Source organism: Neolamprologus multifasciatus, unplaced genomic scaffold (genome assembly GCF_963576455.1).
Source record: "Neolamprologus multifasciatus unplaced genomic scaffold, fNeoMul1.2 chr03_unloc_1, whole genome shotgun sequence".
Classification (NCBI taxonomy): Eukaryota; Metazoa; Chordata; class Actinopteri; order Cichliformes; family Cichlidae; genus Neolamprologus; species Neolamprologus multifasciatus.
Genome location: NW_028181971.1, coordinates 653,684 through 665,814, shown reverse-complemented (window position 1 = coordinate 665,814; position 12,131 = coordinate 653,684). Strand labels below are relative to the sequence as shown.

General features: G+C 43.8%; 1 protein-coding gene across 8 annotated transcripts in view; it reads right to left on the bottom strand.

The window, feature by feature from the left end:
* Nucleotides 1-12,131, bottom strand: part of LOC146490513 (protein NLRC3-like) — a 241,437-nt gene that overhangs the window by 117,130 nt on the left and 112,176 nt on the right. For 7 of the 8 annotated variants that reach the window (XM_085153041.1, XM_085153051.1, XM_085153044.1 and 4 more), the window contains 2 exons: nucleotides 2,463-2,594; nucleotides 2,277-2,378 (listed from right to left, as the gene is read on the bottom strand). In XM_085153041.1, coding sequence (XP_085009167.1) covers nucleotides 2,277-2,378; nucleotides 2,463-2,551 — 191 coding nt within the window. In that variant the 5' untranslated portion in view covers nucleotides 2,552-2,594. The remainder of the gene's footprint in view (nucleotides 1-2,276; nucleotides 2,379-2,462; nucleotides 2,595-12,131) is intronic. The other variant, XM_085153043.1, reaches the window with a different exon arrangement.

The window sequence follows — 12,131 nt, the reverse complement described above, 5'->3', positions numbered from 1 at the left end:
AGAGTCCATATTATATCAACAGCTACATTCACCCTGGAGAGAAACTAGTGAGGGAGACCATCAGGACCAAGCTGGGTTTCCTGGGTCCAGAGGTTTGGACAAACTTCTTCCCTTTCTTTCATCACAGCTGTCCTGTGCCAGAAGTTCTGTTGACCCGCTGTAAGAGGCATCATTTAAGAAACACCAGGAAGACTGAAGCTCATGGCAGTGATCAAGAAGGACTCGTGATCTTCACCAGCAGCTCCCCCACAGGGAAATCTTCAGCACTCCTCCGTAGGCCCGCCCCAGGAGATGGATAAACCCAGCATTTCATCAACACTGTGATGAGACCTTTGCTTTGTGTAATGTTATAAATACTCAGATACTCCCCAGAGGCTCCAGACTTTTACATAAAGATATTATATTCAGTCCTGTAGAAAGTTATATATTTAAAAATGTGTGATCCTCTCTGGTTACTCTGGTATGAATAACTCTGAATCACTTCATGGTAAATAACACACTGTTAAAAAAAAAAAAAAAAAAAAAAAAAAAAAAAAAAAATCAGTGAAAAAATTCCAGATGACAAGTTTGTAGTTCAACATACAAGTGACGACCTTTGACCTTCATCAGGTTTTATTTAATTGTGTTAATTGTGTGGTACTCTAACCTTTGTACTATTTCCATCAGTTCATTTTGCAGTTAACATGTGAACATGTTGGATGATCTGTCTGCTGTCACTCGATGGGGCTGAGGTCTGAATCTGAGGGCAGCTCCTGTAATCACAAAGACAACAGAACCATTAAACTCAGATATAAATTTTATCCCTCAATATTGAAATAAAGCTGATTCTTCTGTCCTCACACACTCAGGATCTGAAGTTCTTCTCTTACATTTTTTCAGTATTACAGTACACTACAGTACTTTAATCCATAGTTCCTGATTAATGAGGAGTTACTGAAGTACAAGCTTTTAAAAAATAAATTGTTACTGTCTTTACAGATGTGGCAAGAGACTGAAAACATGCTGTTGTTTGCACATATTTAATATTCAGCTCTGCACAGGAGCTGCAGCAGGGTGCAGCCTGTTGTATTTACAGTATAATACTTGTAATAAAAGTACAGTAACAGTAATTAGTGACTGAGCAGCCCGGAGCGTTTCTCTTGATTTCTTTAGTAAATTCATTCACCTGCACAGATTAGCTAAACAAACCCTGACATCTTAGCTAGCTAGGTCTCAGGAGCTAGCTAAGGACGGTAGTTACGGAGTAGCTTACAAACACGTTTAACTTACCGAAAAAGTGCAGCGGGGCCTCGGGTCCTTCTGTCGGGTAGTCCAGTTTACTGAAGAACACCTCAGGCTGTCAGGTTAAAACACTCGGTCGTGTTTTCGTAGCGTAAACGCTGGCCCTCCTCTCAGAGCCTACGCTCTATCTGCTATTCGCGAACAGAGATACGCAAGTTTCTCCGTGACTGTCAGTCAAAGCTGCTATGATGACGTTTCACCCCAATTTAACATCACCGCGGTAGGAATTAGAATCAAACTTATGGGAAAGGAGACCTCTTGAACATCAATCAGCGTGATGAGAACTATTGAAAACAAAAGAAAGAATCTTTGGAAAAAAATTATCTAAGGAGAATTAATTTATTTTAGTCTGACCCCAGTCCCATCCGCTAACATGGAGGAGGCGGGGCTTATAACCTATACTGCAGCCAGACACCAGGGGGCGATAGAGACGTTTTGGCTTCATTTTTGGGGACCTGTCGCGTCGTCCATGTTTTCTACAGTCAATGGTCCAGCCTATAAAGATGAACTCTGTGTGAACAGCTGACCTGTGTCATGTGACCAAGAACACAAACATGATCTACTGTCAGATCAGGACACGTCACAGTTACTGTGTTACTGTTTAACAGCACACTGCAACATTCACACGTTCATCTAACAAACTGGATCATTAACAGCTGCATTTTCACACGTTTCACTTTGATTCACTACAGATTCAGCAGACAGAAAGAAGTTGATGAGGAAACAACAGTTCAGTTCATTTCTGTCCTGGTTGATGAAGATGGCAGCACTGCTGAGGAGCAGGAAGTGGGGATCAGACTGAGTGAAGAGTTTCAGGACAGAGAGTTTGAGAACATCTCCTCTTCCTAAAAATAATCTCTGAGTATCTGCTGTGTTTGTGGAAACACTCCAACACACAGCGCTGCACATATGAACATGTGTGTGAAACAGAGCTGACATTAAACATGATGGAGGATTTATTCACAAACACACAACAACATTTACACACACATTACCTCTCTGCAGGACGACACACGCCTGATTTAAAGTTAATACCATCACCTTTAGACGCGTCACTCTGTAAGGACACAGAGCTGGGTGGAGGTCCAGGCTGGTTCCTGTGAATAATGATGGAGCAGTGATGTGAGTGCTGAGCTGTGACATGGAGAAGAGTCATGGACAGTTAGAGATGGTCATCTCACCTCTGAGCTTTGGTCTGGCTCTCATGTTCCCCACACAGAGTGCTTTTAGAGGGAGGGACTCCCTCCTCTCTGTCCTCACACTGATCCATGCTGCTCAATTCACATCAGCTCACACACACTTTCTACCTTCACCTGCAGAGGAAACACAAATCATTCATGTGCACATCAACTGAAATCCTCTATAACAAGGCGAACTGAACCTTGTGCTACATTAATATAATAATAAAATAATGTTAGCACATGGGAATAGAAACTTTGTTACAGTCTAAATTTTAATTCTAATCAATACTCAGCTTGACCATTGTTGTGTACGTCACAAGCAGAGAAACATAAAGGTAAGAAAAGCTGTATTTTGTTGCCTAAATTGTAGAGGGTGACCTTGCCTCTGCACCTAAACAGAAAAATGAGAACAGTCAGACATAAAGTGGAATTCAGCAGGTGGAAGAAGCCTAAGATGTAACCTGACTCTGACCATGAACACTACAGTCACTGTACTGCACTCCAGCACAGTAAATCCACAGCACCGCAACCTGACCTGTAGAGTGTTTGAATAACACAAAGGTAATTTACCTCAGTTTGTTCTGTGGGACATTTCACAATAAAACAAAATCATCAAATACAAATATCTGATTCAACAACGATCAGATAGAAATTACATGTAAAGTCTATTAAAGTCTATAAAACTTGTCCTTCACTCTCTTCTAATATGCCTACATGCTTATATAGGGTTAAACCTGTGGTTGCATTGTGCATTTAGTTGCAACTCATAACTTCAGCATCTGTATTAGAAATAACAGACGGCTTTTTTTGTTGTTTGGGCTTTTTGGGGGGGGGGGCTTTGTTGGGAAAAATATATCTGTAATCACTTTGATTTTTCTTTTGAAGTTTAAAATAGATCAGTGCTAAAATCATGACAATATGAAACAAATTTAATGTTTATTAATGGATACAAGACTTAAATGAACATATCACTAGAACCCCGTGTAATAACCTCCACGTTTTACAAAAACCTGCCTATTTATGCAGTTTTTTAACAAAAGTTTTATCAACATTAACCTTTATATTGAACTTAAACCTGTCTTCAGTTGGATTTGTGATTATTTTCAAGTTTCAGCATTTTTAAATGATCAGCATCCAAAATCGCATCATCATATTCACTTCTGTTTACGCAGGCATTTTAACATCCACAGAATTTGTAGATCAAGTTTGTTTGTTAAACTCCTGCATGCTTTTGTTTTGTTCCTGGTACTTTTAAAGGTCTTTCTTATTGTCAGTGCTGCACATGTGGATTTCATTCATCGCACTTGTTTTGACTTCTGAGTGTAGAGTCTATAAAAACTAATTTAAAGCTTTTTTCCCTCCAGCTTCTCTGTTATTGTCATCAGTCGGCCACGCTCACACAAATCCACCTAATATGAAGTTAATTAAATAATAAAAGGACTATGAATTATTGACATTTTAGTCCCTGTTGTTTTTAAACCTGTATTACTGCGCTATAAATGAATCATTATACTGTTTTGTTATAAGCTCAGTGATTCCAGCAGCTTCTCTGGGTTATTTCCATCAATTTAGACTCAATTTAGACAGTCAGCTATTACATTTGTTTAGATATTCCACTTTCTGTACTCCAGATTCATCAGTTTCTGTGTTTATCAAAATCTTTAACCAAACTAAAGATATCTGTGAAATGGACGGTATATTCAGTTCATGTAAATATATCTGCATTTACTCCAGGTGACATCACTCCAGTTGTTTTGATGGTGGCTCCTAATATTTAACCTACTCTTTCACAGAAGAGCTGCCTAATCGCTGAGTAACTTTGTTTCTTTTTTGATTCAGGTTTACTTGAGTGCACATGTATTTTGGGTTTAGTCAGTGAAGTAACTTTATGTAATTCAAAGTTCAATTAATTTTTATTTTATTCCAGTTCATCTGTTAATCCCCCCCCCCCCTTTAAATCAGTTTGCTTCTGATTGCTCCTCTGTTACTTCTACAAACAGTATCTGCTGCTTAGGGCCACCACTTCCTCCACGTGTCGCTGCGGAGATTCAGAAAATGAATCTGAACCTGAAAAACAGATTTTCTATGTGTTTTATTGGAAATCTTTGTTTCTTATATTTTCTCCCCTGACATGTAGATCTGTACTGTATTAGAGTTCATAGCGGGAACAAAGATCCCAGCATGATTTCTCTGTTTGGGAAATCTTCCAGTTATTTCCTTGAACCTGGTTAGTGAACTGAGTCAGTGCTAGACTGTATAAATGCTGTTTCACTGGATGCTACCACATAAAACACATTTAGCAGCTCACCATTCTCTAAGGCTACGTTCACTCTGCAGGTCTTGATGCTCAATTCAGATTTTTTGATCAAATCTGATTGTTTTGTCTGCTCGTTCACACTACAAATAAAATGTGACAGCAAACGCGCTCTAGTGTGAACGCTCAAAGCAGCCGCATGCGCAAAAGAAGACGTCACACACAACGCGCTCTGTTTAGACCCAGACCAACAGTATTGTTTGACTGATGGACCTTAATATAAAGACTTCAGACTTTACGTTTCCCACTTTTAGCTTTAAGTTATAAAGTTATTTTGTTATTTACATTTGGCCTAATAATGATCCTTATTGCTGTTTTAGAGGAGCGCTGCTTCAAAGGATAGTTGCAGATTTCTGTCAGAATCTGCAGATTATACAGAACAAATAAAATGTTCACGTTTCTCCAACGTTGTCTTCCCAACAGTTTCACTGGATGGTCAGGAAGCGTTCACGATGTCTTCTCCAGCGCTGATAATTGGAGTCTGTCTCGTGTCAGTGACGTAAAAGACGGATTTAAAGTGACGTGACCATCAAACAGCAGCTTTCTGAAACATCAGATATGTATCAGATTCAGGTCCACATACCAAAGTGACCCAGATCGGATTTGAAAATATCAGATTTGTGCCGTTCACACTGTCACCATGATGGATTTGGGTCACAGAGGGTCAAAAAAGTCAGATTTGATGCGCTTTCGCCTGCAGTGTGAACGTAGCCTAATATGGAGAACACCAGATCTGCAGCAGGGTTTGGATTTTTGTCGTTTTATCTTGATGGCATGTGAACAAGGTTTTTGTTTGATTGTTTGTTTTAAATCAGCTAACTTGTGGAGAAACTAGAAGGAAAAACTTCTAAAGATCCTCAAACACAGTCCGATCAGAAGAAGTGGGTCCTGAGCATTAAAGTCAGCATTAGCTCTCTGCTCTGTCTTACATCATTTTCATGAAAAGATATTTTAATGATTTTGGTGTTTTCAGCCAAGGAAACCATGTCCATGAACATTTATAGCACCAAAATAGAAAAACTAGTAGCTGCATGCAGCATAGTTTCAGTTTTCAGAACACCTGATCTCAGTGATGCACCAATGGTAACAACACTCATTTAACAGAGCTGTATAAAGGCTAAGAGACATCAGGGGTTTGATTTAGATCATACATTTGATTTATTTTATGTCATGACATAAAATAAATTTGTTTTATGTCAAGAAAATTAAAATATCTCACTTCCTGTTCTGTTCTATCAACTCCATCAGTTTCTGTGATGCCTCAGTGATCAGCCATCAACAGAAGAATGTTTAACTTCCTCATGTTTAAGTGCGTCACACTATGCCTGTGTTTGAACATTAAACATGTTATTACATGTAACTTTACTGTGCGCTGTTTCTTCTGTTTTTGAATCAAGTCTCCTGTTTTTCATGAATAAACGAGTCCTTGTTAAAGATGTTAAAGGAAAGCATCAGCAGTCAGGAACAGATGGCTTCGAGCCCTCTGCTGACCAGGAGCAGCACAAGGTCTTAGACAGACTCAGACCTGATCTTCTGGACACAACCGTCTGATTCTTGTTAAAAAAGTTCAGATCTTTCTATCTGAACATTTCCCACACAGGTAAGAATTCACAAAGGACCAAACAACTAATTACTTTTGTCCCTTGAACAGTTCATTTGTGTTTAATTTGAAACAGATCAAACACTAGTATCAGGCTTGCGTTCTGCACTTTATATCTTACACATCTTCAGTTATGGAGTGAGAGGTTTAAATGTGTTTGAGGCTGTGAGACTTTGCTCTTACATTAAAGTCATGATTTACTGAGAATTCATCACAACAAACAGAATCGTAACATGCATCAGTTCAACTATTTAACTCATCTAAATGTACCATTAAGTGACTGGATAAATGTATTTAATACAAGAGTAACCTGGTTCGTTGGCAAAGGTTTGTAGCTAAATTCAGGGCAACAAACTTAAATACAATCAAGTGACTCTTCATTCAGACTGAAAATAGTTCAAAAAGGACAAAGTTCAAAGTGTTCAACAAAAAATTGCAAAGACTTCAATGGGATGGCAACACACAGACACAAGAGACACACTGTGACCAACTAACAGTGATTAAAATCTTCAAACACTAAAAGAAGTCAGACTCAGGTCCCTGATTAAAACACAATAAACACAAAACCCTCAGAGTGTGGTCTGAAAAAAGAAGAAACCCAGGTGAGCTGCTTCCTGGAAGGAGGCGGGGCTCCACCTGAAGTAGGACAGGAGTCAGATTTTCACATTAAGAGCATGCTATTCTCTAGTTAATTTAAGATTTGGCTCATTCCTTCTCATTGCCATTTCAAGGTACTAACACTTATTTCATGTGGGAAAGCGCCCTTAACCCCTTCAAAGTTTATACGTCACAGTTCTTTAATACGTCGGCTCAACTGTCAACAACGTTGAGTCCAGATGTGTGGACAGCTTTGTGCTTCCTCAAACCTTTGTTCAAGTTCAATACAGTGCTCCCTCATTATAACACGGTTGTACAAAAGGCAGTTGGCAGAACTGACGAACAGAGCCACATCTGCAGAGTAAATATATCAGTATACAGCTGCCAAATAGCCAATGAGCGGGAAGGCAACCCATCCTCTTCACCAATCAGAAGACACAATTCTACCTCATCATTACGCTTCGACGCAGAGAGTTCGGTCAGAGCTGCAGGTGGGGAGAGTCAGCAGAGGTGTGCGTCCATGAGACTGTAAGTTTCTGTGTTTTATCCTGTTTGTTCTTTGCTGCGGCCATTATCCTCCTTTGTTGAAATCCTTGGCGCACACTTAGTTTACCGAATGTTACTGTCATTTACTGCGAAGCAGCCTCTGCCAGGCGCTCATTATGGGACCGTCACTAATTTCTCATGTTGGCACTTGTGTAAAGTGCCTAGTTAGGATTTATGTAAATAGTTGTGACGGAGTTACACCGTCCTGGGCCGCAGACAGCTGATCTGGGCGCATACACGCACCACCACCATTAGTTTCTACAATTACTGTGAATGACGTGTTTGTACTGCCATTTATATCCAACAACATCAAGCAGTTAAATCAGAGAGTTCATGTTACTAACAGCTCAGCTCTCTGCAGCAGACAGAGGCTGGACTTTAAAATCAATGAAGATCTTTAGACGCGTCACTCTTTAAGGACACACAGCTGGGTTCAGGTCCAGCAGGTCTCCCATAGATCCTGTTAGAGAAGAAAATGTGTTTTTCATTTGCAGGCACAGAAGCTATTGAAGACTAAGCACACCTTCATTATCCTAAAGAGAAACTGGTTTGCAGGCTAAACATAAGCAGTGCAAGTCTTTGCAATGTAAGAACAGAGATAAACACTGTCATTTACACTGTTCAGGATTATGGTCGTACTGTGAGCAGCTGGAGTTTAAATGTATTATATGTAAGTAAGAATTCCTCTGGGTTATTCAAAGAAAAGGCTGAGGATGAGTTGGTTAGAGCACAGAGTTTAAATACATGGACTGAACCATGTGACCTTTACAGACAGCTGGGACCAGAGTCTAGCTTTGCATGAACAGTTTCTAACTGGAAGCTGTAAAATAACAGATCAAAGACCAGTGAGAGTTTGAACTGTTGAAATAGAGACAGAAATAGAAACAAAATTTCCAGTGCACATTAATTTATGCATCACAATCCCAGGATATACAAAAAAAGCAAAGAGAAATCTCTCTTCCTGTCCAGTTCAGGTTTGGCTTTAATCTGGATCTGCGTCAGCAACATGTATGGCTGGATTATTTTCCTTTAGGGTTAACTTAGATTTTTAAGTTAATCAGTTCTAAGTTATCCACTCAGTTCTAATATCTTAATGTAACTAGGTGCAGTTCAGATTAATGCACCCCTTTCACTCACTGGACCTACAGAGTGATCATTTAGGAACGTTCAGTGACACCTAAATGAGTTACCGGTCCAATGCCAACAAAGTGATTGGAATTAGTGCTAGAGGCACAAGATCAAGTTTCCATAAAACTCAGAGAGAAACTATTCAAACTGACCAATTTGTAATCAGGTCTTGCGATAAGCCCTCAGAGATTATGGTCCTATTAAAATCTTTCTTTCTTAAATGGGAGGTGATCCAGCGTTAACAAAGAGGGTGGAAGCTGTGCTAGGGCTGTCTCGAGACAGTCGAGGATTTTCAATGCGAAGATCTCTAATTGGTATAAAAACCTTGCTTGTTGGCAAAATGACGCAAAATACACTCTCTAGTTTTTACCTATCAGTGCTTCAACAGCAGATTTGGTAAAGAAAACAAGGGAACAAGGTGCTAAATGATAGTATAGAAAAAAAAACTTTGACTCAGGTCTAAATAAAAACCCAAACAAATCAGATTTTAGCTACAAGGACTAAAGTTTACGTCATTACTCTCTCTTACTCTTTTCCCTTGTCCAGCTTTCTCTTGCTTGCTCTCTTCTGCTGCTTTTCCCCTCCCACTAGTGAGTGGGACTCTGGTTACAGGATGGATGGGAAGCTTGAAACAGACATGTTGACACTGTGCCAAGCTTCCCAAGCGCAGATGTTTCGAAACACTGAACCACACCAGCGTTTTGAACCACACTGCTCAGAAGTTTGGTGTAAAACAACCAGGTGGCCTGACGCTGACTACACAAGGTTTTAGTGCCCCAGTCTCAACAAGTTGCATAGCTGCTGCTTCTCGTCATTGCCGGGCACAAGGATTCCTATTTTTTAATAACCAGACTCTATTGTAATTACTGAAATAATGTTGTTTTTTTTTTGATACCTCCTCCGTGAATCGCTACCTTATCGTGGTGGAGGGGTTTGTGTGTCCCAGGGATCCCAGGGGCTATGTTGTCTGGGGGCTTTTGCCCCCTGGTAGGGTCTCCCATGGCAAATTGGTCCTGGGTGAGGGACCAGACAAAGAGCGATTCAGAAGACCCCTATGAAAAAAACACCGAGGGAACAGTTTACCCTGCCCGGGATAGGGTTACCGGGGCCCCGCCCTGGAGCCAGGCCCGGGGAGGGTGCCCGAGGGCGAGCGTCTGGTGGCCGGGCCTTAGTCCATGGGGCCCGGCCGGGCACAGCCCGAAGAGGAGACATGGGCCCATCCTCCCGCAGGCCCACCACCCGCAGGAGGCGCCATAGGGGTCGGGTGCATTGTGTGCCGGGTGGCAGCCAGGAGCGGAGGCCCTGGCGGACTGACCCCCGGCTGCCAAGACTGGCAATAGGGACATGGAATGTCACCTCTCTGGTGGGGAAGGAGCCTGAGTTAGTGCGTGAGGTTGAGAGGTACCGGCTAGATATAGTCGGGCTCACCTCTACGCACGGCTTGGGCTCTGGAACCAGTCTCCTGGAGAGGGGCTGGACTCTGTCTCAGTCTGGAGTTGCCCCTGGTGAGAGGCGGCGGGCTGGGGTGGGTATTCTAATATCCCCTCGGCTAGCTGCCGGTACGTTGGGGTTTTTCCCGGTGGACGAGAGGGTTTGTTCCCTGCGCCTTAGGGTCGGGGAACGGGTCCTGACTGTCATCTGCGCTTATGCGCCGAGTGGCAGTTCGGAGTACCCAGCCTTCTTAGAGTCCCTGGGGGGGGTGCTGGAAGGTGCTCCGCCTGGAAACTCTGTTGTCCTGCTGGGAGACTTCAACGCTCACGTGGGTAACGACAGCGAGACCTGGAGGGGCGTGATTGGGAGGAACGGCCTCCCTGATCTGAACCCGAGCGGTGCTTTGTTATTGGACTTCTGTGCTAATCACAGTTTGGCCATAACGAACACCTTGTTCGAACATAAGAGTGTCCATAAGTGCATGTGGCACCAGGACGCTCTAGGCCGTAGGTCGATGATCGATTTTGTAATCGTATCACCAGACCTGCGACCATATGTTCTGGACACTCGGGTAAAGAGAGGGGCTGAGCTGTCAACTGATCACCACCTGGTGGTGAGTTGGATCAGGTGGCGGGGGAGGACGCTGGACAGACCTGGTGCACCTAAACGCGTAGTGAGGGTGTGCTGGGAACGACTAGCAGAGGCCCCAGTCCGTGAGATCTTCAACGCACACCTCCGGCAGAGCTTCAACAGCATTCCGAGGGAGGCGGGGGACATCGAGTCCGAATGGACCATGTTCAGCACCTCCATTGCCGAAGCTGCTGCATTGAGCTGCGGCCGCAAGGTGGTTGGTGCCTGCCGTGGTGGTAATCCCCGAACCAAATGGTGGACACCAGAGGTGAAGGGAGCCACCAGGCTGAAGAAGGAGTCCTATCGGGCTTGGTTAGCCTGTGGGACTCCGGAGGCAGCTGACAGGTATCGACAGGCCAAGCGGAATGCGGCTCGGGCAGTGGCTGAAGCAAAAACTCGGGTGTGGGAGGAGTTCGGAGAGGCCATGGAAAAAGACTTTCGGACTGCCTCGAAGAGGTTCTGGCAAACCGTCAGGCATCTCAGGAGGGGAAAGCGGTGCTCTACCTGCACTGTGTATAGTGCTGGCGGAGTGCTGCTGACGTCGACTGAGAAAATCGTCAGGCGGTGGAAGGAATACTTCGAGGACCTCCTTAATCCCACTGACGCGTCTTCCAAGGAGGAAGCAGAGTCTGGGGATGAGGGGAATGACCCGCCAATTTCTGGGGGCGAGGTCACTGAGGCAGTTAAACAACTCCTTGGTGGCAGAGCCCCTGGTGTTGATGAGGTCCGCCCCGAGTTCCTGAAGGCTCTGGACGTTGTAGGGCTGTCCTGGCTGACACGCCTCTGCAATGTTGCGTGGAGATCAGGGGCAGTACCCGTGGATTGGCAGACCGGGGTGGTGGTCCCCATCTTTAAGAAGGGGGACCGGAGGGTGTGTTCCAACTACAGGGGGATCACACTTCTCAGCCTCCCCGGGAAAGTCTATGCCAGGGTGCTGGAAAGGAGAGTTCGTCCGCTAGTCGAATCTCTGATGCAGGAGGAACAATGCGGTTTTCGTCCTGGTCGCGGAACACTGGACCAGCTCTTTATCCTCTCGAGGATACTTGAGGGTGCATGGGAGTTTGCCCAACCAGTCTACATGTGTTTTGTGGACTTGGAGAAGGCATTCGACCGTGTCCCTCGGGGTGTCCTGTGGGAGGTGCTGCGGGAGTATGGGGTGTCTGGCCCATTGCTACGGGCCATTCGATCCCTATACAACCGTTGCAAGAGCTTGGTTCGCATTGCCGGCAATAAGTCGGACTTGTTCCCGGTGGGTGATGGGCTCCGCCAGGGCTGCCCTTTGTCACCGGTTCTGTTCATAATTTTTATGGACAGGATTTCTAGGCGCAGCCAAGTGGCGGAGGGCTTTCGCTTTGGTGGCCTCAGGATCTCATCTCTGATCTTTGCGGATGATGTGGTTCTGTTGGCTTCATCGGGTGAGGGC